This window comes from Nomascus leucogenys, chromosome 12 (genome assembly GCF_006542625.1).
Source record: "Nomascus leucogenys isolate Asia chromosome 12, Asia_NLE_v1, whole genome shotgun sequence".
NCBI lineage: Eukaryota > Metazoa > Chordata > Mammalia > Primates > Hylobatidae > Nomascus > Nomascus leucogenys.
The window spans coordinates 84,929,031-84,956,208 of record NC_044392.1 but is presented as its reverse complement, the minus strand read 5'-3'; the positions used below and the strand labels follow the sequence as shown (position 1 = coordinate 84,956,208).

At 39.0% G+C, this 27,178-nt stretch overlaps 1 protein-coding gene across 1 annotated transcript in view; it reads left to right on the top strand.

Annotated features, from left to right (window-relative positions):
* Positions 1-27,178, top strand: part of LRRC8C (leucine rich repeat containing 8 VRAC subunit C) — an 88,553-nt gene that overhangs the window by 39,011 nt on the left and 22,364 nt on the right. Inside the window, exon 2 of the mRNA XM_003260030.3 lies at positions 16,333-16,474. Coding sequence (XP_003260078.1) covers positions 16,337-16,474 — 138 coding nt within the window. The 5' untranslated portion in view covers positions 16,333-16,336. The remainder of the gene's footprint in view (positions 1-16,332; positions 16,475-27,178) is intronic.

Below are 27,178 nucleotides of genomic sequence, written 5' to 3'. Positions count from 1 at the left end.
TAAAGTTTCTGTTTGCAACATGAGTAAGCTTTAAAGATCTGCTGTACAACATTGTACCTATAGTTACCCAAACTGTATGGTATGCTTAAAATTTTAAGCGGGTAGATCTTATGTTGTGCTTTTACCAAAATAACATGCTTAAAAATCATGAAGTCATTATCATAATTATCAAATTTGATTGTCATCTCTATTGCTAATATTAGTAGCTGTCATCCATTGAGTGCTAATTCCTGCCCAGTACCATGATTAGTGTTTGCCACTCTTACATGCTTCCCCAGCAATCCTGTGAAGCAAGATGCTATTCTTTTCCCCATTCTCAAGATGAGAAAACAGAGGGATTAAGTAAGTTTCTTGTGGTCACCCAGCTTACAAGTGACAGAGCCAGGATACAGACTCAGGCACCCTGACTTCAGTGCCATGCTCCCAACCGCTATGATTCTAAAGTATTATTTTTATATTCTAGTACTATATTAATATGATTGTCTGCCCTTGAGCGGAGTCGTTTATTGCCTTAATAACCAATGACAAATCTCTTCCAAAAAAGCAGAGATTGGACATGGAAAATGTAACCTAGGAGGATGTTTCTATTTCTTATGTTTGTTTCTTTTTTCTTTTCCCTTTTCCTATAATAAAACCAGATCTTTGAGTGGAGATTCTATGTCATTTGCAGAAAAGTGAGTGGGTGGAAATAATCCATAATGTTTAACTTTTTTAATTATTTAAGATTATATATCACTGAAGAAAATCTCATTTGATCCCTGCAAACTCTTTCCCATTCCCCTTATTTAATTCTGTGAGTCAAAGAAAAGAAAGGTCCAGAATAGTTATTAGATCAGCTTAGTTCTTATTATTAATACCATGCTTTCACTCCCTTGGATATTTTCTGTATTTAATCCGTTTGCATGTTTTTTGCATGTTGCCATGGTAAAGCTCATTCCATGATGTGAGGGACCCTAGTGCTGAAGAAGGTTTTCTTAGCGTTAAACCTCGCATTTTCATTTCTGCATTTTATCTTGGTGTTACCAGGGCAACCCAAATAATTTCATTTTCTCTTCGAAGTTGATGCCCTTAGCCTGTTATACCCTCATGCTGACTCATTCGTGTTCTTGCCGTTTTTTTTCTAGTGTAATTCTGGTAACTACTTTCTTTACAACATATGTTTTCTGCTTTTCTTTCTATAATCATAACAGCTAATGCATTGTTGGTGTAGTGGTTAAATATTTGGAGGGATTACAAATCCCACTGAAGATTGGAAAAGAGCTGTGGACTTTCTCTTCAGAAAAATGTCAGTTTAAAAAATAATGAATGAAAATATTGAATATATAGAAGTTTATTCAAGTGTCTCTTTACAAATCTATTTGGTTCTTAGCTTTTGAATAGCAAGTTGCAAGAGTTTATACAGCAAGGAATTTATCAAAAAATTCTATCTGAATCTATTCCATCTTTAAATTTAGATTGTGAAAGTAAAGGTACCTGTTTATTTCTGTTTTCATATCTTCATTCCAGGGCAGTCCCATACTTGGTTTTATACCCTGTTTGGCATGTATCTTGGCAAACCACCTGCAGGAGTTAAAAAGCTAGTTGGTATGCATCTTTTCCAGTGCTGGCCTGGCTTATGCAAGCCCCTTGGGTTTGAATCATTATAAAGAGCTGAGGAGCAAAGAAAGGGGATAATACATTTTTTGGTTTCCTTGTTTATAGATCTGTTACTCACATATGCTCTTTTTTTTCTTTCTTTTTATTTTTTTGAGATGGGATCTGGCTCTGTCACCCAGGCTGGAGTGCAGTGGCTATTCATGGGTACCATCATAGCTCACCGCATCCTTAAACTCCTGGTCTCAAATGATTCTCCTACCTCAGCCACCCCAGTAGTCACATATTCTACTACAGCTTTTTATTTACCTTCTATCCCCAGTGCTTGGCACTTAGTAGTTAGGTAAAATGTGTTGAAAAAGTTTAGGGAGGGAAGAAGGTTAGAGAGGAGGAAGGGAGAAAAGGAAAGAGGAAGGGTATACTCAAGGAAGGGAAGAAAAAGAGAAAAGTAAAAAACAGATCGAAGGAGACTATCCTCTGAGCAAAGACAATCTCTGTGTATAGCTCAGAAGTCAGCTCCTAAGGAGGAATTCTAGGTAGATTTCGAGTGAGGGGCCTTCATGGCAGGCTGGCACACATTTGGATAAATGCAGGAGAGTAAAGACATGGTTGACCCACCTGTTGCTGCGTGTGTTCAGTCTCAGGAGATTGTTGAGCAGCCCATAACTGGTGATGACCAGTCCACTGAGATTCTAACAGCCTTCAGTGCCTGACATGAGAATTTTGTGAACTTGGTACAAACATGGGCTACTGAGCCAGATTTTAACATGGAATTGATGTTTACACTGAATTAATGTTGACGCATTGTGTGGAGGATGACCAAGTACAGGTCAGAGTCAGTTTGCATGTTCTGGAAGGCAGTTTTCTCCATTTAACAGCCAGATGCAAGGTGAAGCTGTGAAGCTTTACATGAATCTACAGAAAGCATGGGTAGATTTTCACACATACCATACAAAACAACTTTTGGTAAATGAGTCTTGTGACTTTTTGCCAGTTCCATCTAAGAGCATGTCATGTGTTGCGCTTCTTGTCTCAGATCATCTGGACTGGCTCAGGCTACCCCTATCCTTATGTCTCTACAGATAGAAAATGACAGGGTCCAACCTTATTCAAAATAAACAGAAACAAAACATTTATGAGTAATGGATAGCAAAATGAAACATTTTAAGAGGGGAAAAACAAACAACAAAAAAAGCCATTACATTGCAGGCCCTTCACTCTGTCTGCAATGTTCTCCTGGCCCTGGCCTCCAATTTTACCTAGCTAACTGTTACTACTTATACTATACTTCATACTTCCATGCAAGCATCACTTCCTAAACCCCCAGTAGTTCAGGTCCTAATGTATACTGTCAGAGTGTCCTACACTTCTACTTCATCATGCTTGTCACAATTGTGATTAAATGGTTGTGTGTCATTGTTTACTGTCTGTCTTTCCACCATAATGCATGGTTCATGAAGACAGGGATTGTGTCTGCCTTACTCATCACTTTATTCACATTAATGAGCTCAATACCTTGCAGATAGAGCTATTCTAATACTTATAGAAAGAATAAATAAAGTTCCAGGCATTGTGGTAAGTGCTAGGAATACAAAGCTTTCAAAGACACTGCATCTGTCCTTTGGAAACTTTGTACTCCAGTAGCTATCTCCACTGATAATCTATTCAGCCTCTAGAAACAGAAAGACCAAGGATACATTAAGATCCTAGAACTTTCTCCACCCCCATTCCCCAACATCCCATGTCTTTCTCACAATAATCCCAAGACTGGCCGTGCTTGTATCCAAGGATGTTGAATAGAAATGAACCAACTTATCTTTCCACCAATTTCCATTTCTCTGTTGACTGGATATTTATTTATTTATTTATTTATTTTTGTAGAAACAATTTTAATTTATGTCTCTGTTACCTAATGTTTTAGGTTTCTAAAACATTAGGCTGTGTTAAGTTTTTAAGATGGGTCATTGGAAAAGAAGATCAAACATTGCAAGAGCAAGTAAACATCCCCACAGTTGTTTCATAAACCCTGTCCTTTCCCTTGGCCCTAAGCCTACTTTCCACTGCCCAAAACATCATCTACTTCATTCCTAAGTCCTTCTTCAGAACTTCCAAAGATCTCTCTTCTTTGAAGTGTTGAACTTTTAAAAGTAAGTTTTTTCTTCTTTCTTCCATACTTTTTTCTACTTGTCCTAAAGTTTTAATTGAATTCCTGTGACCTTTCTATGCTATTTTTTTATTTTTTAGCATTTGTGATTAATATATTTAAACCTCCCAACTTAACAACTTTTGAGCCAGTTTTGCTCTTTTCAAGCACCCGCAATCCGCCTTTTTAATCCTCCTAATGAAGTTGCTGAGCAAAATCAGTTCTGAAATCGGCTTTAGATGTCACCTTGCAAGTTGATATATTACTAGACTTCCATACCTTGTCTTCTAGGTTTTCAACCATTTAAAAAAAATTATTTGCAAGGTTCTAGATATGTTTGAGATGGTTTTCTCAGGAAGACCTCATCTGGCTCCAAGCCAGCTTTCTTACTAATAATAGCAACTCCAAGTGATTTCAAAATCCTGTACCATTTGTCAATGAAGATGGCACTGCTTTTGGTCTTGTTCCAAGTTAGCTGATGAGCTTTATATTTCTTCCTCTACTTTTTTTTCTGACATAGGATGCAAATTAATAAATCCAAGATATTACACTTAGACCATTCTTGTAACTTTCTTTTTAATTACTCATCTATTTACCCAATAAATATATATTGAGCGCCTACTATATGCCAAATACTGTGAAGTGTTGGGAAAACAGTGGTGGACAAAACAAATTACTTCTGCCTTCATGGACCTTATAGCCTAGGGAAGACCAATGTAAATCCAGGAGCACAAATGAATGGAAAGTACTCTCTGACAGGGGTCATCAGGGGGTATCCACAATGAGAGCCTGAAACTCTGGATGTGACGGAGTCAGAGAGATTGGGTACAGCTTCCCTGAGCAAGTGGTGCTAGAACCTGGGTCTGCAGTATGCGTAGGAGTTAACAAAGCAAGGTGGGTGGGTATTGAAAGAACATTCCAGTTGTAGGATTAGTACCGAAAGGCCCCTGCCACTATTATTTATGTCTTCTTTGTAATGACTTTTCAGGATCTACATAGACTGTTGGCCTTTGCTATCATGCAATGTGTGTTACCTAGTTTCACTATTTCTTTTTGAGGGAGGATAGGTTTTTTATATTTTTAAATTAAAGAACATATCTATCTTCAGAAACAATGTATTTTAATTAAATGATTCATGTTTTCTGAGAATATTTTTCATATAGATGTTTGGCACAATGTAGATTTGAGAGACCAGTAACATTTGGCTATATCCACCTAGAGCCTTCCTATAAAGAAACATTTCATGCCCTTTCTCAGCTTCTAGAATGTGTGACTCTATAAGCATCAAATGTGTTTGCATTAGATATTTAGCTCTGCTGTGAATAAAGAAAACTTAGAAGAGGGAACTCATAAAATGTCTAACTTGGAAAAGATGGCCATTAAATCAATATGTTAAATATAGAGCCAAACCCAACAATTATTTCTCCTTTAGATACAAAGCCTTGCATTAAATATTCATTAGCTGGACAGACAAAAACCTAACATTCTGATTTTTAGGTATATTCTTATCAGTTTTAATGCTCCTGAAGAGCCATTTTTCCTGCAGGCTGGAGGACCTGAACTTTTTCCTTCCATCACAAACTTCACTGAGCTCATCCAACAGGGAAGACCAATCAACAGCTGGCATGAGATGGAGGGCAGCCTTCTTGAAAAGCTCCAAGGATAATTAGTCAACCGTTAGTGTTTTTCTCCAATTATCAAACCTTTCATGGTCCCTGATTCTAGACGGTACATTTTAGAGGTAGATTCCTGTAAAGATTAGCTTAATTGAAAAGGAAGATAAAAATGATCATACTCTAAACCCATTAGTCTTTCAGTCTCTCACTTTAAACATCAGTCTCTTGGTTTCTGTGCAGTGTTACTTTGTTTCCTAGTTTTTTATATTTAACCTAGCTGGAAATTTTTAAATTTTACCCCTATTTAACAAAAACAACAAGTGGAAAAGTGTTTGACAAAAAGTTGCTTTAGCTTCCCTGTCACACTTTTTGGTTGACAGTTTGTGTAAGTACCAGTCTGCCATCTATTTTTATGGAAAGATATTTGAAAAACAAGCTACATTTCTTGTCAGAACAGAAAAGACAACTTTCTCCCTATGAAATCATTAAAAGTTCAACTCAAAAAAAAAAAAAAAAAAAAAAAAAAACACCTTTTTTTGAGTATTCTAGGCCCCAGAGCAAGGAATATAAAATAAAAGGTGACTCCTTGCCTTTTCGGAGAACAGTAAATTCCAGAAGTTACAAAATAAACAAGAAACTTTAGTTTTAATGCTCTTGAGGGCAGGAGTCTTCTTGCCTTCCGAACCCTCCTCTCCTTGCTGCCCTTCATCAGAAAGAAAGCAGCATTCCCCGCACGTGGCTTCGCCAGCACCTGTCATGCCTGGGTTTTCTGGGCTGCGCTGTGTGTTCGTGGTGTGCCTGCTGCTTAGAACCCTCTGCCCTCTTTGTTCAAGGGGTAAAACTGGATTGGAGGTAAACCTCAGTCTCTTTCTATACATTGAAGGAAGAGATCAATGATCTTCAAACCAATCATTACAGATTTCCCCAGTTGAATTTGACTTAGCTTTTGGATGTTGAGACTGATAAGGTGATTGAAAACCTGGCCTTAACCACAGCCAATGATATTGAGAGTTCAAGGAGAAACACACAGCCTTTTCAAGGGCTTAGAATCCGATTGGGATTGGGAAGGGGTGTGTATCCACGCTACCTCATGGAAGAGTGTTTCTAGTTTAAAGGAGACAGAAAAGAAAAAAAAGAAACTGGAATGAAGAGGTGACTAAGAAGGCCAGTAAGACGCAGAGAGCTGAGCCATTTCTGAGAGAGACTATAGGTATACTCAGAATAATAGAGATATGGAAAGAAATGACTGACATTTGAGGATAATCGTTTATGAACAGTTTTTGAAGGACTATTAGATCTCAGCTTAGCCTCATTTCAGAAAGGATTTCTGAATTTAAATGTACTTGAATTGTGCAGAATAGGCATTAAATAATTATTAGTATCATATACATATAGCTGAAACTATTTGACAAAAGTCCCAAAGAAATTAAAGCTTTCTTTTAAGATCTCAGTGAGATTTAGAAATGCAGTATTCCAAACCGTTATTTTGTTAATAATACTTTAATGTTTAGATTTGTTTTCTATCACCAGTTTCTTAATAGGTTCATGTTCTGGCAAGGGAGTCACATTTGGCCATTTTCTTGGGTACAAGCTAAGACCTCAGAAGACATTACTGATCAACACATCCTATTTAGCACTAGTGACAGAACATTGTGCATTAAAAATTCAATGATATTTAACTTTGAAATTATAAATTATTCCTGACTTCTTTCCTCATCTCAAACATTCTCTTCGGTAGTGGATGTTCTTTGAATAATTATTATGTACAGCATGGAGCTATTCGGTAACAGTCTCTCTCTTATTTATTGCAATGTCAGGGTCTGTCTAAGGGGATAATAACATAATGAAAGAGTTGATCCTTACTACAAAATGCTCGATTGGGTGTGTCTTTGTGTGGATGATAAGCATGGGTAAGTCGATTTCAGTATAACCAATTTGTATTGAGGGCTGCTTCTAAGAGACTGTGCTGCTTTCTTGAAGATACAGAGATGAGATATAAATTCTTGGTGAAATAAAAATACTGTAACAACCTCTCTAAATGCACCATTGGCACAGGAAACAATAATCAACCCCATTTACAAAGGAGTTTCAGTTCATGTTTTTATAGGAATTTCTTCAATGAGTATTCTCCCATGAGTGTATATGTGGGTGAGGGATTCTCTCAGCACCTAGCACAGAGCCTGACATATAATTCCCTCTCATAATTTATAGCAAGCACATGAGTGAATGAAAGTGAATTATGCTTGTGAGAGGGAAAAAGCAGCTGCTGATCATAGATTTTTAGTGGATTCAAAGGCCTATGACTACAATAATATAGGTAACTGGAAACTATCGTGTAAAGCAAAAGCCTTGAAATGTACAGCCTGAAGCATACACAATTAAAAGGATTTTTCTTTAAATATGTGAAGAGCATAATCAGAAAGGAATAATATCATCATTGTTTGAGAGAACTAAAATTGCTAGGTAGAAGTACTTTTGCCACCCCCACCAACACCTTTAGAAAAATAGGTTAAGCTCAACTTGAAGACTTTCCAAATAATGTAATTGGTCCATTAATTGAACATACAATATCATGGAGATATTTAAGGAAAAGATAGAAGTATTCATTGGATTGCAAGTTCCGCTTACCTCTTAAGATTCCTTTGAGTCAAAAGTTCTATCATTTTATGATGCTATGAGGACAGTATAGCTTAAGAATCATTTAAATGTGTTAATGTTCATTTACTTTTTCTTTTATATTGTCAAATAAGAAACATGAAAAGAGAAATTTGAGTACAGGAAAAATTCTATTTAAACTATTTGTTTCTTAGTACAGTTTAACTTCTTTCAGTTCCAGTCAGCATCATTTGGTGTTAGCAAAGAGCTCTAGATGGAAATAAAAAGATTTGGCTAAAAGTTACAGTTCACCATTAGCTGTGTTCCTTGGGCAAGTCACCTAATCTCTCTTGGCTTAGGATTTTCACCCATAAAGTAAGGGGTCTGGACTGGATGATCTCTTTGACCTTTTTCAGGTTCTAAAATTTTATAACCCATTTATGCTTTTCTCATTTAATTAAATACATTTTTCTACAGACCCATATAATTATGTTCTGCTTCAGTGGATTTTTCCAGAAATATTTTGTCATGAATGCCAAAACTGTACAATAAAACACAATCTACAATCATGCTCTCCCAAGGGAGAAAGGTATAATTTTTATGTAATTGGGAAATTTTGCCTTTTTTCTCCTACTTTTTATTTCCATCCTTGCACTGCCAAAAGAAAAGCAATTTGTTTTACAACTGATGTTTTCAGCATATTCTGATGACTTTATTTTGATTTGTGGAGCCTTTGGTTACAACAGAAAAGAACTCATGAATTTAAAATCATGGCATTTCTGTTCGTTACCTCTTTTGCCCTTGTTCACACTGGCTTTAGCTATGCTAATGTCCTGGCCCTGTGTGCGGGATCTTCCTACCGTGACAGTGTCAGACATATACTTTGCTTTTAGCTTCAGTAATAAAAATTGCAAAAGCAATTATATCCCACTTTCTTAACTAAAATTACTATGTATTCACCCATTTATTCATCAAACATTAGTTGAGTATCTGATACATGCCAGGCATTATTTTCTAGGTACTTGTAACACATTGATGAACACAATAGAACTGAAAAGTGAAGTTCTGCCATCATGAAACTTGCATTCTTGTGGAAGTAGAGATGCAATACATCACGAAACACAAGGCCGGGCATGGTGGCTCATGCCTGTAATCCCAGCACTTTGGGAGGCCAAGACCGGTGGATCACCTGAGGTCAGGAGTTCAAGACCAGCCTGACCATCATGGAGAAACCCCGTCTCTACTAAAAATACAAAATTAGCTGGGCGTGGTGGCGCATGCCTGTAATCCCAGCTACTTGGGAGACTGAGGCAGGAGAATCGTGTGAACCTGGGAGGCAGATGTTGCAGTGAGCCAAGATTGCGCCATTGCACTCCAGCCTGGGCAACAAGGGAGAAATTCTGTCAAAAAAAAAAAAAAGAAAGGAAGAAACACAATAAATGAGGGTTTTTTGACAGACTGCACGTGATTTTATGAGACAGGGAGGAGTCAAGGATGACTCCAAGATTTGTGGCCTAAGCAACTGGAAAGATAGGGTTGCTATTTACTGAATAGGAAAGCTGTAAGTGGAGAAGGGTTTGCTGTGGGGATGGGGAATAGGGGACTGGGACAGGGGTAGGTTTTGGACAGGCTGAGTTTGATGTGTCTAGTGGATATCCAAGAGGAGATGTCAAGTAGGTAGTGGGATCTGTGAGTCTGGATGGAGATACGAATTTGTGAAGTGTTAAGTATAGTTGGTATTGAAACATTGAGGCCAGATGCAATCACAAGGGGAGTGAATGCATTGTGGAAGACAAGAGGACCTAAGAGTAGCATTGGGATGCTCCAAACAAGGAGGTCAGGGAGAAGAGGAGGAAACAACAAAGGAATAGCCAGAGAAGTAGAAGGAAAACCAAAAGGCTGTGGTGTCCTTTAAAAGCCAAGGGAGAAATGGTCAAATTACATGAAATGCTGCTCATAAATAAGATGAGGAGTGAAAGGCCAGGCGCAGTGGCACATGCCTGTAATCCCAGCAGTTTGGGAGGCCAAGGTGGGTGGATCACTTGAGACTAGGAGTTTGAGACCAGCCTGGCCAACATGGTGAAACCCCATCTCTGCTTAAAATACAAAAATTAGCTGGGCGTGGTGGTACATACCTGTAGTCCCAGCTACCCAGGAGGCCGAGACATGAGAACCACTTGAACTTGGGAGGTGGAGATTACAGTGAGCCAAGATCATGCCACTGCACTCCAGCCTTGGTCACAGAGCCAGACCCTGTCTCCAAAAAAAACAACAAAAGAAAAGATAAGGAATGAGAACTGACCACTGGATTTAACAACATAGATGAGCAATACACATGGATTTCTTTTCTGTTGAATTCCTATTTCATGTGCTCAGGAACTATTAAATTGCTTTGTATGTATTTTGATCAGGGCCATTCACTGGGTTACTGACAGGCTACCTACCATCATTTGGAATTGGTTCTTGTTTCCTTGAATGATGTATGATTGTGCTAAAGGTGATACTATTTACCCACTGTCAGAAAAATGTGGAACAAAACAAATGTTAACTCTACCCACCTCATAGCCATAAAACAGTGTTAGCAATCGTGTTGGAATCACACTAGAATAAGTTTCATATTCTTTAGGTCATGGATTGATAAATAGAGCAGAATACATTCTGGGATATTAATTCTAGACAAGAAATACAAAAATTATCCTGGGGAGGAGGATGGGAACATATTATTTTAGGAAGAGCCATATAAATAAAATAAACTTTATGTTTGTACCTAACTTTATCAACATTCTTTTTTTTTTTTTTTTTTTGAGACGGAGTCTTGCTCTGTCACCCAGGCTGGATGGCGCAATCTCAGCTCACTGCAGGCTCCACCTCCCGGGTTCATGCCATTCTCCTGCCTCAGCCTCCCGAATAGCTGGGACTACAGGCACGCGCCACCACGCCCAGCTAATTTTTTGTATTTTTAGTAGAGACAGGGTTTCACCGTGTTAGCCAGGATGGTCTCCATCTCCTGACCTTGTGATCCGCCCACCTCGGCCTCCCAAAATGCTGGGATTACAGGCATGAGCCACTGCACCCAGCTTACAATAAGTATTTTAAATAAGGAAATGAATCTGAATGTCTGCAAAAGGTTACAGAAGCAGAGATGTAATATTTTTCATTTTTAAAATTAGGATACCAGAATCTCTTGATTTAATTAAAAATATTATACTTCCAAAGATATTACTAATAAGATAAATTAAAATCCTTTGTAGCAAGTTGAAAATCAAGGTTGGAGGAAATATAAAATAGAAAAATGTTTAATTAGAAATAAAATTATGCTGATCAATCTTTAGCTCCCTATTTAAACCCAGTAGTTTATTCAGAAGTGGCTCCCTTAGCTTGAAATGATAACTCTTGAAATTGTCCCAAATCACTTGGAAATGACAGCGGGAATGAAAGAGAAATTAATCAAGTGTGGCTGTCACTGGAATGCATGAATTTTCAGAGGAACTGAAAGTTGTGAAAGAGAAGTACAAAAAAAGGTTTCATTAGCAAGCAAAGGGTCTATCTACCCTCTCTTTAGATTTGTAGTTTTTTATTCAAGTCTTCCCTTACTCACCTTTTTGCATCAAAAACATTAAGGATTAATGCTGTGTTAGATATTGGTTTGGGGCCTTGTAATATGTTAATTCAATAAAATCTGATACATCTGTGTATTAGTCTGTCCTCACGCTGCTAATAAAGACATGCCTGAGACTGGATCATTTATAAAGAAAAAGAGGTTTAATGGACTCACAGTTCCACATGGCCTCACAGTCATGGTGGAAGGTGAAGGAGGGGCAAAGGCATGGCTTACGTGGTGGCAGGCAAGAGAGTGTGTGCAGGGGAACTGCCCTTTATAAAACCATCAGATCTCATGAGACATTCACTTTCATGAGAACAGCATGGGAAAAACCCGCCCCCATGATTTAATTACCTCGCACCAGGTCCCTCCGATGACACATGGGGATTATGGGAGCTACAGTTCAAATGAGATTTGTGTGGGGACACAGCCAAACCATATCAATCTGTATATATATTTATATGTAGGATACTTGTGCATATGTGGACATGTAGACATACATGCACATACACATTTACTCAGAAGAATTTAAATGCGGCTGGACACGCCTGTAATCCCAGCACTTTGGGAGGCCGAGGTAGGCAGATCACAAGGTCAGGAGATCGAGACCATCCTGGCTAACACGGTAAAACCCCATTTCTACTAAAAATACAAAAAATTAGCCGGGCGTGGTGGCGGGCGCCTGCAGTCCCAGCTACTCAGGAGGCTGAGGCAGGAGAATGGCATGAACCCAGGAGGCAGAGCTTGCAGTGAGCCAAGATTGTGCCACTACACTCCAGCCTGGGCAAGAGAGCGAGACTCCGTCTCAAAAAAAAAAAAAAGAGTTTAAATGCAATAATAGTTGTGTTGTAGCACTAAACTTTGCCATCTTGACCAGCTGATTCCCTATCCATCTTATCTACACTGTGCCAATATTAAGAAGCAGTAGATAATACTTACATTTCTTAGATGCCTTAGTTTGACTTTATTTCCCATATTAAAAGCATGAGGTCTATGAAGCAACTCAGACAAGGACTCAGAGAACCTCACCTGTTGTGAGTATTCAGGTCTTTGTTTTTTCAAAGCAAGACTTAGATGAAGGAACAGTGACCCTCTGCCTCAGTGGTTCTCAAAGTATGGTTCATGGAAGCCTGGCAACCTAGACCTTTTTAAGGGACCCCATGAAGTCAAAACTGTTTTGTAATGCTAAGATGTTTTTTGCCTATTTCACTGATGGTGCAAAAGCCATGGTTAGTAAGGCACCTTCACATTACTCAAGATAGAGGCACCAGACTGTGCTGAAGGGATTGTGTTCTTCACTGGTACACACTTGCAATTAAAAAACCAGGTTCACTTACTGTGCTTACTGAGGCAGTAAAAATTATTGTTTTAATAACTTTCAACCTTTGACTGCATGTTTCATTAATACACTATGTGATGAAACGGGAAGAATACACAAAGCACTTCTGCTGCATTCCAAAGTACAATGGTTGTCTCAAGAGAAAGTTCTTGTGTAATGGAGTTGAAAGTAGAATGAGCTACTTATCACATCATACTACTTTTACTTGAATAAAACAACTGATTATTGAGACTTGAGTATGTGGCATATATATCCTCAAAATGAATGAAGTGATTCTGACACTTCAAGGAGAACAACTAAAGTGTTTGTTGACAGCAATAAAATTCAAACTTTCAAGTGATAATTAGAATTTTGGAAAACTTGTGATCACCACCATGAGCTTGACAGCTTCCCAATTCTTAAACATTTTTCTGATGATAGCAGTGGTGATATTAATGAATGTGATTTTTAAATATTATTACTAAAATGTATCTTAATATTTTATTATGATGAAATGTGTCAACATTTGGAAGGTCTGGATAACTCAGTGATCCAATGTTTTCCAAATTATCAATGCATGATGTTACAGAATCATGCATGTGTTATAAAATCATGCATGTGTAAAAAGATCCATTCAAAGTACAAAATAGACTAATTAATTTTTTTTTTTTAAGATGGAGTCTCGCTCTCCATCAGGCTGGAGTGCAGTGGCGCGATCTCGGCTCACCGCAACCTCTGCCTCCCGAGTTCAAGCGATTCTCCTGCCTCAGCCTCCCAAGTAGCTGGGATTACAAGCGCATGCTACCACGCCCAGCTAATTTTTGTATTTTTAGTAGAGTTGGGGTTTCACCATGTTGGCCAGGATGGTCTTGATCTCCTGACCTCATGATCCACCAACCTTGGCCTCCCAAAGTGCTGGGATTACAGGTGAGCCACTGAGCCTGGCCACTAATTAATTTTAATATAATGAAGTTTAAAAAGTTGTTTGGTAGAGTTTCTAGTTTCCATATCGCAACCAAGTCAAGGTTTAGAATAGTATCAAAAATAAATATCTACAGTGATATAAAAAGGATACTCCTCCCTTTTCCAACCACATGTCTTTGTGAGGCCATGTTTGGTCCATACATTTCAGACAAAACAACATATCATATCACAATGGATTGAAATTTCAGGCAAAACAACATATTATATCACAATAGATTGCAGAAGCAGATATATCTTCTATTCAGCTGTCTTTTATATTAAGCCAGGCATTAAAGGGATTTGTAAAAATTTAGAACAATTTCATTGTTCTACTAATTTTGTTTTGGAAAATATGGTTATTTTTCATAATGATGTATGTTGATGGATGAGTTTACTTTTTAATAAATTATATGTATATTAAATTTATTGGTTTTTCACTTCTAGTGTAGTAAATATGTATAGGTGTAACCCATGTAAACACTTCAGGGTTCTCCTCATTGTTTTAGAGAATGAGGGGTTCCTGAGACCAAAAAGTTAGAGAGCCACTGCTCTATATTGGTGCATTTTATTTCTGAAATTGTTGCTCACTTTTATAAATAAGTCCAACTTCCTCTACGATGTAAAGAAACTTATGGAGGAGACAACAACCAAATCTATCAAGGAACAATAGACTATAACACAGGTGGTTTGCTAATTATCCCTGCCACTGCAGCTGATTAGGGTCACCCCAAATCTGAGTTGGATGAGCATGGCTTCACGAATAAGCATCAGAATTTACTCAACAGACAGTTGTTCAGAGCTTCTTGGTTTTCAGGCAGTATGGCAAGTAATGGGGATGCAAAATAGAGTAAGACAGTAGCTTCTGAAGTGGAACTTGGAAGTCAAGATGAATTTATGCCATCCGTTACTGCCACTGAGACCACTGTGACTATCAAACATTTGGGGCAGTGGGACTGTAATAATTTACTGAGAAAAAAAGAGGCCATAACGTGTCAGGAAAATCAAAGTTTGGACTAGTCTGAAATTTTAATCACACTAGAAATATACAAAGTAATGTATTGAGCTTTTGTGCAGTTTGCCTGCAACACCTGTTTTAAGGAGACACATAGGCAGAACATGTAGATTCTACCCTCAAGAAACTTGTAGCCTAGTGGTGGTAACAGAAAAGAGTTAAGAAAAGTTGTGTTTCAGTAAAATGAGGAAATTGTATTCTGCATAGACGTCAAGTAGGTAGGTCAGAGAGGAGAACATCGCCAGGCCGTTGAAATTTTCAACACTGTGTTAACAGATTCAAAAAGAAGACAAATTATTGTATAAGAAAGTCACAATGTAGCAAGACAGAATAGATAACATTGTAATTGTTGCCAACGCTGTAATCAAAGAAGAGGCTTTGCTTTTATCTGGGATGTTTATTGTCTATCTAGTTCTTAATTCAGTATTAGGGAAGGAAGGTGAAATGTTTTTGGCCCTCCTTGGCCACCCTTATTCCTTGCCATAAGATAAAGAAAGGATATTTCTTTTCACAGTAGGAGGATGATTGCCATAAGATACAGAAAGAATATTTCTCCTCACAGTAGCAGGATGTTTGCCATAAGATAAAGAAAGATTATTTCTCCTCACAGTAGCAGGATGATTAACCTCAAGTCCTGGGTCACACTAAAGGCAGTGAGTAAGAAAGGAGGAGGCAGATCAAGAAAATAATGTACCTCTTTTTCCCTTTTCCCAGAGCCGTGGGTGCACCCTATTCATTTATCTTCTGTCATTTGGTTAAGATAGGAGTTTCCAGAGTAAACTGTTGTCTCAGCGGAGAAAATTAGGATAAGTTTGGGGTTCACAGTGAAATGTGAGAAGTACAGGAAACAGAGAAAAAAATCAAGATACAAGCATGGAGACAAAAAGGAAACAAGGAAGAAAAATTGAGGCCTCCTCAATCCACCACCATCAATAAGACCTTTCTTCTTAAAAGACAAGGACCACGTGGAAACACGGTTTTCCTTTTCCATGGAACAAGCAAAATGCTTTATAAACAGGGCTCAGTAAAGAATTAACACAAAAGAATGCTAAAATTACACTTAAAAATAGTTTAAAGCAAAAAAAAATAGCTTAAAGCAATAACCCAAGATGGTAAGATAAACAGCAAAAACATTGCAAAGGATGAGCTCTAGTCTTTCTGGCATCTTCATGTTCTGTTTAAGAGAAATGAGCGTCCAGGAAATAACTGGGACGTGGCAAGTGTCTGGCCGTGTTCTTTCTGTCCCACCTGGAGCACAAAGGGAACCTTGTTATTGGACAAGAAAAGGCAAGTACTTGCCTTTTCCATGTGGGTCTCCTTATTTCCTCAACTGGTGTTTTTATTGAGTGGCTCATCAAAACATTGATGTGTCTTGACAGCTCTTGAACTAATTCAGACCTCTGCTGTGAGGAGTTGGAGCCACATTTGGTAACAATGCAGTATGTTGTACTGGAAGATAAATTGATTTACAAGTAATCTCTCCTTTCTCAGAAACATGATTCCCGTGACAGAATTCCGGCAGTTCTCTGAGCAGCAGCCTGCCTTCCGAGTGCTGAAGCCGTGGTGGGATGTGTTTACCGATTACCTCTCAGTAGCCATGCTCATGATCGGCGTGTTTGGATGTACTTTACAGGTAGGTGCCTAGATCCCTGGCAAAATGGGGGCCAGAGCAAAGCGCAAGTCAATGAAACCTCTTTAGGGAGCCGGCTGTGTGATTTTTAATGATGTAAGTATTAGTCACTGTTCTCTGTGGATTTATTTGTAATCATAGCAGAGAGCCTGAAACACCTATTTACTGGGATTTCCTAATAAGGTAAATATGGTACTTGAAAGATTTCAATGAGCCCAAAGAGCAATTGACTGTAGTCAAGTAATGTCTGATGTCACTAACATCAAAGGGGGCCTCTTATCTTTCCAAACTGGCTTCACAGTGAAATGTAGCATATATGCAGCACCATTGATACTGCCACAGTGGAACTTTTTGCTTTTCTTCATCCTTTACCCTTACCCCTAATAAGATCTTCTGGAAGAACTAACAGTTTGATGAGATATTATTTTACTGAATGTTTAGTTCTGAATTTGAAAAGAACCCAATAAAAATTTATATAGATGCCATGTATTTATGTATTGAATCCAGGTATTTTTTACATGGCTGCTATGTTCCAGGTACCATACTTTGAGGACATGGATACATATAAGTAGTTCATTTCTAGGGGAGAAATAAATAAACTAGCAATCAAAATAACTTGTGTTATACTTTGATAGAGGTGTCCATAAGGCACTAAGGGAATGCTGAAGAGAAACCCTCATTTTGGTTTGGGAATAAGAGAAAAGGTGATGGTTGAATTAAAACTTGGAGAACCAGCTGAAGTTAGTCAAGAACCTCTCCTTAGCTGAAAGTAAGAGGACACCAAGAGGAGAAAAGAAAGCTCTGAGTCATGGATGTGAGAGAGAACATGATATCTTTGGGAAACTGTCAGTAGGACTGGCACATATACGGTGTTGATATAAGAGCTGAAGCCATGCTTGCAAACGGACTCACTCAGGGAGAATGTGATGAGGAAGACAGTGTCAGTAATAACATTAAAGAGTAAATGGAGAAGGAAGTGGGGCCCTTGAAGAAGACTGAGAAGAGGCAGCCATAAGGACAGATGAAAACCAGGAGAGAGGCATAGGTTAGAAGCCAAAGGAAGCCATGGTCAATGATGGCAGCCAACACAACTAACGCATGGACTGAGAAGCGGAAAGTAGCAACTACGTCATTAGAAATCTTAGGTCAGTGGTTGGAAAAGTGAATGGAAATCAGCATATTATAGAAGCTATGGGGTAGATGTGATTTTTCGGGCAGATCAGCTGGAAAAGAAGGTATAGGGAGAGAGAGAAATCACTAGAAGTGGTACAGAGCGAAAATAAAGTACTTTAAAAGTTGGCCTTAAAAATAGTGAACACATACTGCTTCCTGTGTGTCAGGAACTCTTTTGAACACTTTACATGTATTTTAACAAATGTCATCCTCATGACAACTCTAATATATAGGTTCTATTACTAGCCTCACTTACAAATGAGACACCTGAGGCACAGAGAGGTTAAGGATCCTTCCAAGGTGAGTATTGAAGCCTTTATTCCATCCAGGTGATTTGGTTCCAAAGTCCCTGCTCTTAGTCCCTCACACCATGCTGTCTTTTATTTGGTCACTGAAAATATCTTGCCCCCTCCCCTCCAACAAAGGGTGCCAGTGAGAAGTTATTGTCTAAAAAAAAAGGGCATAAATTCATTCATAAATGAAATAGTTGTTGAAGAACCTACTGTGTATCAGGCACTGTTCTACTAAGAATTATCAATGAAGGAGAAAAAAGACAAAAATCCCAGCTTTATGGACTTTAAATTCTATGGGGAAAATAAGCAAAATAAGCAAAATCAATTAGTAAATATGTTAGAAGATAAAGGCAATGGGAAAAAATAAAGCATGCCAAGATGGTAGAAGGTTCCCGCAGGTAAGATAGAAGCTGCAATCTTCAAATAGGATGGCCTGGGAAGGCCTCATTGGAAAGGTGACTTTTGGCCAAGGAATTAAAAGAGGTCCAGGAGCAGGCCAGGCAGATGTCCTGGAAGGAGGCTTCCAGGCAGAGGGAACAGCAAGAGCAAGAGGCACATAGTGAAAGGAAGGCACAGGTCCCTTCCTTTAGTGCAGAAGAATTGGATTTTATGACTTTCTTAGTTTTCTAGTTCAGTTTCCCTGGAGACCCGATAATGGTCAAATGTTAACTGTGTTACTAGGCAACATTATGGCTTAAATGACTGCTGATTGGTCAACTGTTTCTGGGCTGGAAGAGTGATAAATGCCTGGTAGGAAGCTGTGTCATTGGACTTCTGTGACTGTAGTGAAACTTGTGATTCAGCATGTCCTTGACACATCAAAGATTGATCTATTGAGTTACAGGAGATATTGGTTCCTTTGAGGCACAAGGCTTTTAAGCCAGGGTAAGTGCTGAACCTACCTAAAGTGGATCTCCTTTCCTTGCACTGGAGATGATATGGGGAGAAGAGGCTCAGGAGGACAGCAGTGTGGACGGCTACATGGACAGTTGTGAAGATTTTCCTAAAGGGGGAAAGGCTGATGTTGCCTTGCTGGTGACTCTAATCTGTGTATTTCTAAAGTGATTCTGGTGCCAAATGAAGTTTATGATAATCTTATAAGTCTGAATGTTCAGGTTATAAGGTCCTAGAAAGTCCCCTGGACATGTTACAGGCCTGAAGCAGAATTACCTCTATAATGTTGAAGAAAAGCCATGAGGCCAGTGTGCCAGAGAAATGTGAGTGAGGGGAAGAGCAGTAAAAGGTGAGGCCCGAGACACAATGGGTGCCAGATCACGTAGGGCCTTCTAGGCCACTGGAGGGCTTGGGTTTGTTCTGAGTGAGTTAGAACATGTTTGAAGGATTTATGAACAGAAGATTAGCATAATTTATGTTTTAACAAGACCACTGCAGCTGTTGAGAATATACTGTAGGGGGTGAGGATGGAAGTGAGGGTGGTATTTGGAAGGCTAGTGCAATAATCCAGGCAAGAAGTGAATTAAATGGTTTGAGTAGGGCGAAAGCAGTTGTTCTGCATGTATTTTGAAGGAAAACCCACCAAGATTTGCTGAAAGATTAAATGTGAAATACAAGAGAAAAAGAGAAATCGGCTGGGCATGGTGGCTCACACCTATAATCCCAACACTTTGGGAGACCAAGGTGGGTGGATCACCTGGGGTCAGGAGTTCGAGACCAGCCTGGCCAACATGGTGAAACCCCATCTCTACTAACAATACAAAAATCAGCCGGTCATGTTGGCACACACCTGTAATCCCAGCTACTCAGGAGGCTGGGGCAGGAGAATCGCCTGAACCCGGGAGGCAGAAGTTGCAGTGAGCCAAGATCGCACCATTGCACTGCAGCCTGGGTGACAAAGCAAGACTCCATCTCAAAAAAAAAGAGAGAAATCAAGGATGACTAAGATTTTTAGACCTCAGCAACTAGAAAAGTTTGTTTTTAAACATGTTAGGTTTGTGATATATGTTAAACATCAACGTGGAGATATTAAGTAATCAGTTGGATGTAAAACCCAGGAGTTTGGGGTTAGTGATGGTCATTTGCAGGAGGAAGGAGGTGAAGATCCAGGATCTAGGTGGAAGGATTATCCCTGATTTTGGTGGAGGAGGTATCATCCACCAGAATGGGAATGATAGCTACAGATGCATTTTTATTTGGTAGGGAGACAGAAAGACAGGAGTCTGTGCCTTATGGCTTGTTGTTTCTCTGTGATGGAGAAAACAACATTTACTGAGAGATTGTGAGGGTGAGGAATGTAGCAGGAATTGGCAAGGAAGGTAGTAGAGCAGGGGTCTCAAGGAGAAGGTTAGATTTGGGGTGGCTAGCTTGGGAAATAGTAGAGGAGGGTGACATAGATTAGCAGGAGCACTATCAACCTGTCTTTATTACTGTGCCATGGCTCACAGTGCTGCTGCAGGATCTGCCTAACAAGCACAGGAAATTATTTCTCTTGTTTACATATTCCATGGCAGGATGAAGTGCAGAAAAGAGAAAGAACACAGAAAATCTTTTAGAATAAATAGTTAACTTGCAATGAAATGAATGAAAATAAGAGTGTACCTATGAAAATGTCTATAATGAGCATCATTTAGGAGATGTGCGTGCAGTAAGTTCAGGAGGGGATTCAAGCACAAGCTAAATCTCTTTTCGTGTGTGCTGGTCAGAATCGTCTTGCTGCAGCACAGCCCCACAGTGTCTCTCTACAGTCCAGAAGCCTTTTGGGCTCCCCACTGACCAGCCTTCTCAGCACCACCACTGTTACCTTGCACAATCAATGGCTCCTGCTCAGACATGTTAACTAACCTGGGCCTCTCCCACATAGGCCTCTTTCATCTCTTCAGCCGTTAAAAAGAAATCTGATGCCAGTTGACTGGGTACAAGAAGTGTTGTCTGAGATGACAAGGTTCTGAGGAAAAATGAGATGTCAAAAGAAATATTGCTTCAGAATATGAAGGCTGCAGGGCACAGAATTCATACGGGGTGGACTACTCAATTCAACAAACAATCCTGTGCATCAGCAATGTATCAGACACTGTGCGGGCTGTTAGATGCTAAAAGAAAAACAGCACAGCCCATGCCTTCAGATTGCTAATAGTCTGAAGACCGTAGAAACACATAAGCAATGTCTTCCAATGTGGAAATGCCTTAATGGTGCCTCAAGAGCATCAAATATGATGTTGTCATCTCAGTTACTGGAAGTTAGGGACTCAAGATTATTGAGTGAAGTCTCAAAGAATGAGTATACAAAACCAAAATATATATTTTAATAAGAGGAATGAAGGGGAAAACTCAGCATTAACAGAATATTTAGTGTGATCATTTTACAAAGCCCTCATGGATTGGCACAGTGACCGGAGGGCCCAGATGGCATTTTTCGGAGAGGGTGGGGTCAGGGATATTAAACATCCTGCAATCGGTGGGACATTCCCACACAACAGAATTATTTTATCCAGAATGCTAATAGCACATCCGTGGAGTAACACTGGCAAGAGAACCTGTGCTAGAATCTGTATGTACTTTATTTAGTTCCCAGAACAAACCTGTGAAAGTAGATTAGTCCCATTTTTCAGATGAGAATTCCAAAGTGTAGAAGGTTGGATAACTTGCCCCAAAGCCAAGAGGGATGCAGCTGAGATTCCAATCTTAGGCTGATTCTCCATGAGGCGTCTGTCAACCCTGTGCACACTGCTATCAAATATTATGGAACCATCACAATTGCACAGATTGTGAGGGCAAGGTTTGGCTTATAAAACAGGATTTTCAGTGTAAAAGCAAGTACAAAATGATAAAAAGAGAAAATAGTTACAAAAAGTATCAATTTTATGAATTATAAATTAAAATTTTAAGGGGCATTCACTATATACCTGCTATTTAAAAAGAAAAATTTGCACTCTATAGTAAGCATTAACAAAACAAGAAAGAATGCATGGTACAAATTATTAAAGTAAAACTACCTAGGATCCATATAACAAATTAATGTTCCATAGGGGAAGAATTTAAGCTCTTATTTTAGCTCTGCTATGATAATCCACTAAAAATGGCTTAATGACTGATAACTTTATAAACAAAGGATTCTCTGTGAAGCTCAAGTTCCTTTCTCATTCCCAAGGTGATGTTAAAATTGTTAAAATGTATTTTTATGTCTTGATTTTCCCCTTGTAAAATGAAAGTGTATCATTCTTTCTGATCTTATTTACAAAGCAAGTTAACTCCTAGACTGGAATATATGACAAGGCAAAATCTAAGGTGGAGTTAGAAGAACACTCTTTGATGATAAAATAGTAATCCAACAGCTTTTAGAGTAACTATTTTGTAAGTTGCTTTTTTCATGTCAACAGTTGATATCTGTTTACTCCTAAAAGGTTGTATTCATATAGGTTTAACACTATTCAGCTTGGAAAATACTGGGGGATTAAGGAGATTATTATCTATCAAGGGGATGTTGATTCTTTCTTGCACTTATGTAAAAGGATTAGAACCAGCACTTTTGCCTTACTTGTCTGACAAATATTTATTCATTTCTGAGCAAGTAGCTCTTTTCAAAGCTGCCATGAAATAAGAGCATGTATAAAGAGCATTCCTTAGATTACATCAATCCACATAAGAACAAATATAAACTCACTGTAAGCCAGGAGAGTGTAGGAGTATACGTGTCTGTCCTATTCCTGTACAGTCATACACCCTCAAGGACCAATAGTGTAAACACCCAACTTTGTGCTATAAACAACACTATTCAAAAACTCAACACATTCAACAAAATAGACCAAATCCTGAAAGGTCAACACGTTGCTTCCTGGAAAAATAAGATTGCTTTAGATCTCTGCTCAGTGACTCCAGGTTATCTTATTATGACCAAATCCAAAACAGCCCATGGGCAGACCGTTACCAAATATAGAATTAGCAGTTAGAAACCAGAAACAGGAACTGGAAGATGCAAGCCCCCGGGAAGCCCTAGGGGACCTGCCTTGCGATTGTTACATAGAAAAGACATTTCCTGCTTTCTGAATTTGGAGGGGAAAAAAAGAATTATTTCAATGACAAAGCCACCTACAAAAAAATCCTGGAAGATTTAACCCAATCACTAGGAGTGAAGTGGCCAGCAGGGTCATGCTATCAAAAAGGTTAGGACATGTGAGTTTGTTGGTTAGAGCTGATCCCCGCTTTGATTTTTAGGGCATACTGAAATTAATTTCTGCTTCTCTGATTTAGAGCCATCGATGTCAGCTCCATGACAAATGACCTTCAGGTGAAAATGCTCACAGGCAGTTCACTGGAAAGTACAGGCCATCAGAATTATAGATTCCAGAATGATTTCAGAAGACTTCATTTTGATAATGTGCCCTGAATTCTTGCTTCTGCTCCCCTCATGCAGTCATCTGCTGTATACTGTCTGAGATTTCTAGTAGATGTTTTTCTTTGGCCAAATTTGAATTTTATAGATAGAAGCCCAGAAATTCTTACTTAGAATCAGTGAAACTGATTACATCAGAATACTGATGAAATCACAGATAGACTTGAAGGCTTAAAATCAAGACCTCATCTCAGATATGTTCCTTTTCTTTTATCTTTTCTTCTTTTTTTTTTTTTTTTGAGACAGAGTCTTACTCTGTCACCCAGGCTGGAGTGCAGTAGCGTGGTCTCAGCTCACTGCAACCTCTGCCTCCCAGGTTTAAGCAATTCTTATACCTCAGCCACCTGAGTAGCTAGCTGGGTTTATAGGCATGCACCACCACACCCAGCTAATTTTTGTATTTTTAGTGGAGACAAGAGTTTCACCATGTTGGCCAGGCTGGTCTCGAACTCCTGGCCTAGAGTGATCCACTCACCTCAGCCTTCCAAAGTGCTGGGATTACAGGTGTGAGCTACTGCACTAGCCCAGTTGTATAAAGTTTCCATGTACCCACCTTACATCTCCGTTCTGCTAGGGTCTTTGGGGAATATAAAACAAAAATTATTTAGATGGTGAAAATAATTGTAAAGAGCAACCTTTGTCATCTCTGTGGGGATGGTGGTGAATGCTGTGAAAGAAACACTATTTCAAAACCTCTGTTATATCTAGTATCAAAAATATGCCTTAGTTGGGACCTTTTTATGGTGGTTTATTTGAACTGACACTTTTGATCTTCCCTAGAATTTTACTTCTTGCCATCTATCACCTTGACAATTTTATGTGGACTGAATTCCAATTTTATGTGGACTGTATACAGGGTGGTTATAGGAATTCAGGAATAAATTATATTCCAGGGGGAAAAAAGTGATATGGGATATTACAAAAGATAAGACTTGTGGGGCATGGTAACATTCTACAAATGTCCACTTGGGGGTTTCTAGCAAATAAGGACTTTCAGCTCTGCTTCGTTTTGTTTTGTTTGTTTTGTTATTTTGGAGACGAGTTCTCACTCTGTTGCACAGGCTGCTTTGAAACTCCTGGGCTCTAGTGATCTTCCGGCCTCAGCCTCCTGAGTAGCTGGGATTACAGGTGCGTGCCACCATGCCCAGCTTCTTTTTTTCTTTTTTTTTTTTTTTCTTTGAGATGGAGTCTCACTCTGTCACCCAGGCTGGAATGTGTGCATTGGCATGATCTCACTGCAACTCCACTTCCTGGGTTCAAGTGGTTCTCCTGCCTCAGCTTCCCTAGTAGTTGGGATTACATCCGTGCACCACCACACCCAGCTAATTTTTGTATTTTTAGTAAAGACGGGCTTTCACCATGTTGGCCAGAATGGTCTCGAACTTCTGACCTCAAGTTACCCACCCGCCTCAGCCTCCCAAAGTGCTGGGAGCCCGGCCCATGCCCAGCTTTTTTGTTATAATAGCACTTCCTGTTTCTAATAAAAGTATAAAGGCTTTTTTTTTTTTTTTTTTTGTATACAGAATCTGACTCTGTCACCCAGGCTGGAGTGCAGTGGCTCAATCTCAGCTCACTGCAACCTCCACCTCCCGGGTTCAAGCAATTCTCCTGCCTCAGCCTCCCGAGTAACTGGGACTACAGATGTGAGCCACCACACCCGGCTAATTTTTGTGTTTTTGGTAGAGACGGGGTTTCACCATGTTGGCCAGGCTGGTCTCAAACTCCTGACCTCAGATGATCTGCCCCCCTCGGGCTCCCAAAGTGCTGGGATTACAGGCATGAACCACCGCGCCCGGTCCTATATAAAGGCTTTTAAACATACATAGTGACATTTTTCATCACGTAATGACAAGTTCAAAATGTCAACTTTCCTAAGAAGTGTTTGAACTACTAGCAGTAATAGGGTCAGCTATCTTAAAATAGAATTGGCATCTCCCTACTCAAGTTATTTTAGTTCTTAAAAGCTGGTGAGATTCTTTGCACTGATATCCAAAGCTGGGGCTATGTGACCTCAAGTTCTATATGTTAACTTATTGTTTAGGATGTTGATGTTAAGTGTTATAGGTGATAGATATTGGACTCAGAAAATGCTTAATGCAAGCTGAGACAGTGTTATAGTGATATTCACTTGTAGAACACTTGTATGCATGATTATATCAGTTAGTCACTTAATTTTATATTTTTAGAATTCTGCAAAGATCTTTTGTCTAATAGGTCATCAACTATCTCATCATTTTACCTTGTAAGAAACCTTATATGCTCACTGGAAATAGAAAACCTGGATTTAAAAAAATAATAATTTCAGCTAGATCAAGTTAATTTAAAGAGAAAAAACTTAATCTTTCCCCAAAACTTCAAGTAGAAAACATGGGCTCTCTCATATGCTCTTAGTATGAGTTTAGGTGAAACACATGGCTTTTCTGAGGCCCAGTTTTATAAAATGAGCAGGATAGGCACCACTTCCATTTTACAGATGTATTGTGAAAAAAATGGTGATAAAATAGAAATGTATTTTTAGTCTCTTTAGAAACTATGACCTCAAAATGTCTCCTCTTGGGCAATTACTCTGATCCTCCCCAATTGAAAAACAAAACAAAAAACTGCCTTCTCTTCATTTGGGGCATCTTCATATAGTCGTAAGTGTGATTAGTTGAGCCTTGACAAACAGAGATTGAGAGAGGTCTAGAATCCAGGAGCAAATGCCCTACTTCTGATAGCTACCTATACCCATCTCCCAGAAGACTTTGCAGGAGCTATACAGACATAGAGGACAAGATCAGGCAGAAGAACATTTAATTAAAACTAAGGCTCTGGCCCTAAACCACATTATCAGTTTCCTGGTGAGCTAGGCCACACTTCAGATAAGTCTCAAGCACTTTCTTTGCCTAAGCTCTGAAAAATCTACGTACCTGGAAAAAAAGTGGGAGTGTGGCAGGGAGTTCTGAAAAAAACTCCTTAGCTTCTTTTTCTACACCTTAATCTCTGCTGTGCTCAGGTCAAAAAAAGGTATTCTGGGTAAAGAACAGACAGAGGGGAGAGGGGAAGGGGAAGAGAGAAGAGGGAGGAAGAGAGAGGGGAGAGAGATATAGATTTATTATTGATTCTTCCTAAAGCTCATCTGAACAATCCTCCTCAGGCCCTCCTAGGCTACCTTCAACTTCCCAGAGACAGGCAGCTGCAGACCTATTGTGTCACATCAGTTTTAAGGAAAAAGGGAGACTTCCAAATGATGACTCCCTTTAGAAGCTCTAAAGAGAGAGTCAAACCAGACTGGCTCCAAGGTAGAAACAACCCCTTGTGACACCAAGGTTTAGTACTTTTCCTTAAAGGTGACCATCTCTATCAAGCCCTCTTTCACCTAGAAAGAAGTAAGGAGAAACAAAGAAGAGTCTTTTTCTCCCCAGAGATCAGCCATTATCTGGATGATTCAGAAAAATGGAAAAGTGCATAGATGAAATTCTCCCTCTATAGGTAAAAGACCTATTTGTCTGAAATGTGTGGAGCCTGTCTTATCCAAATTAATATTTATGGAATCCAAATAATCTTAACTTCTAAAAATTATAATAATGATTGAAAAAAAATCACTTGCCATCCAGCACACATAAGTGACTAACAAGTGCCATGACTCTTGCCTTAACTGCGAGCCTTCTATGATGCCATAACAAATTATGGATATTATCTTTTAAGGATGACACTATCTATTCTTTCAGGTAGATTGGACCACAACCTGGCAGTTGATATCATCTCACTTGGGGAGATATTTTTATTGCTAAAACTAAATAGCAAATTATTTTTCAATTATTATAGTAAATTTTGAAAATAATCATTTAAAAATATCCTTTTAGAACAGTTTTATTTGCATGCTTTCCATATTTAGAATTCTGTATCTTTGTC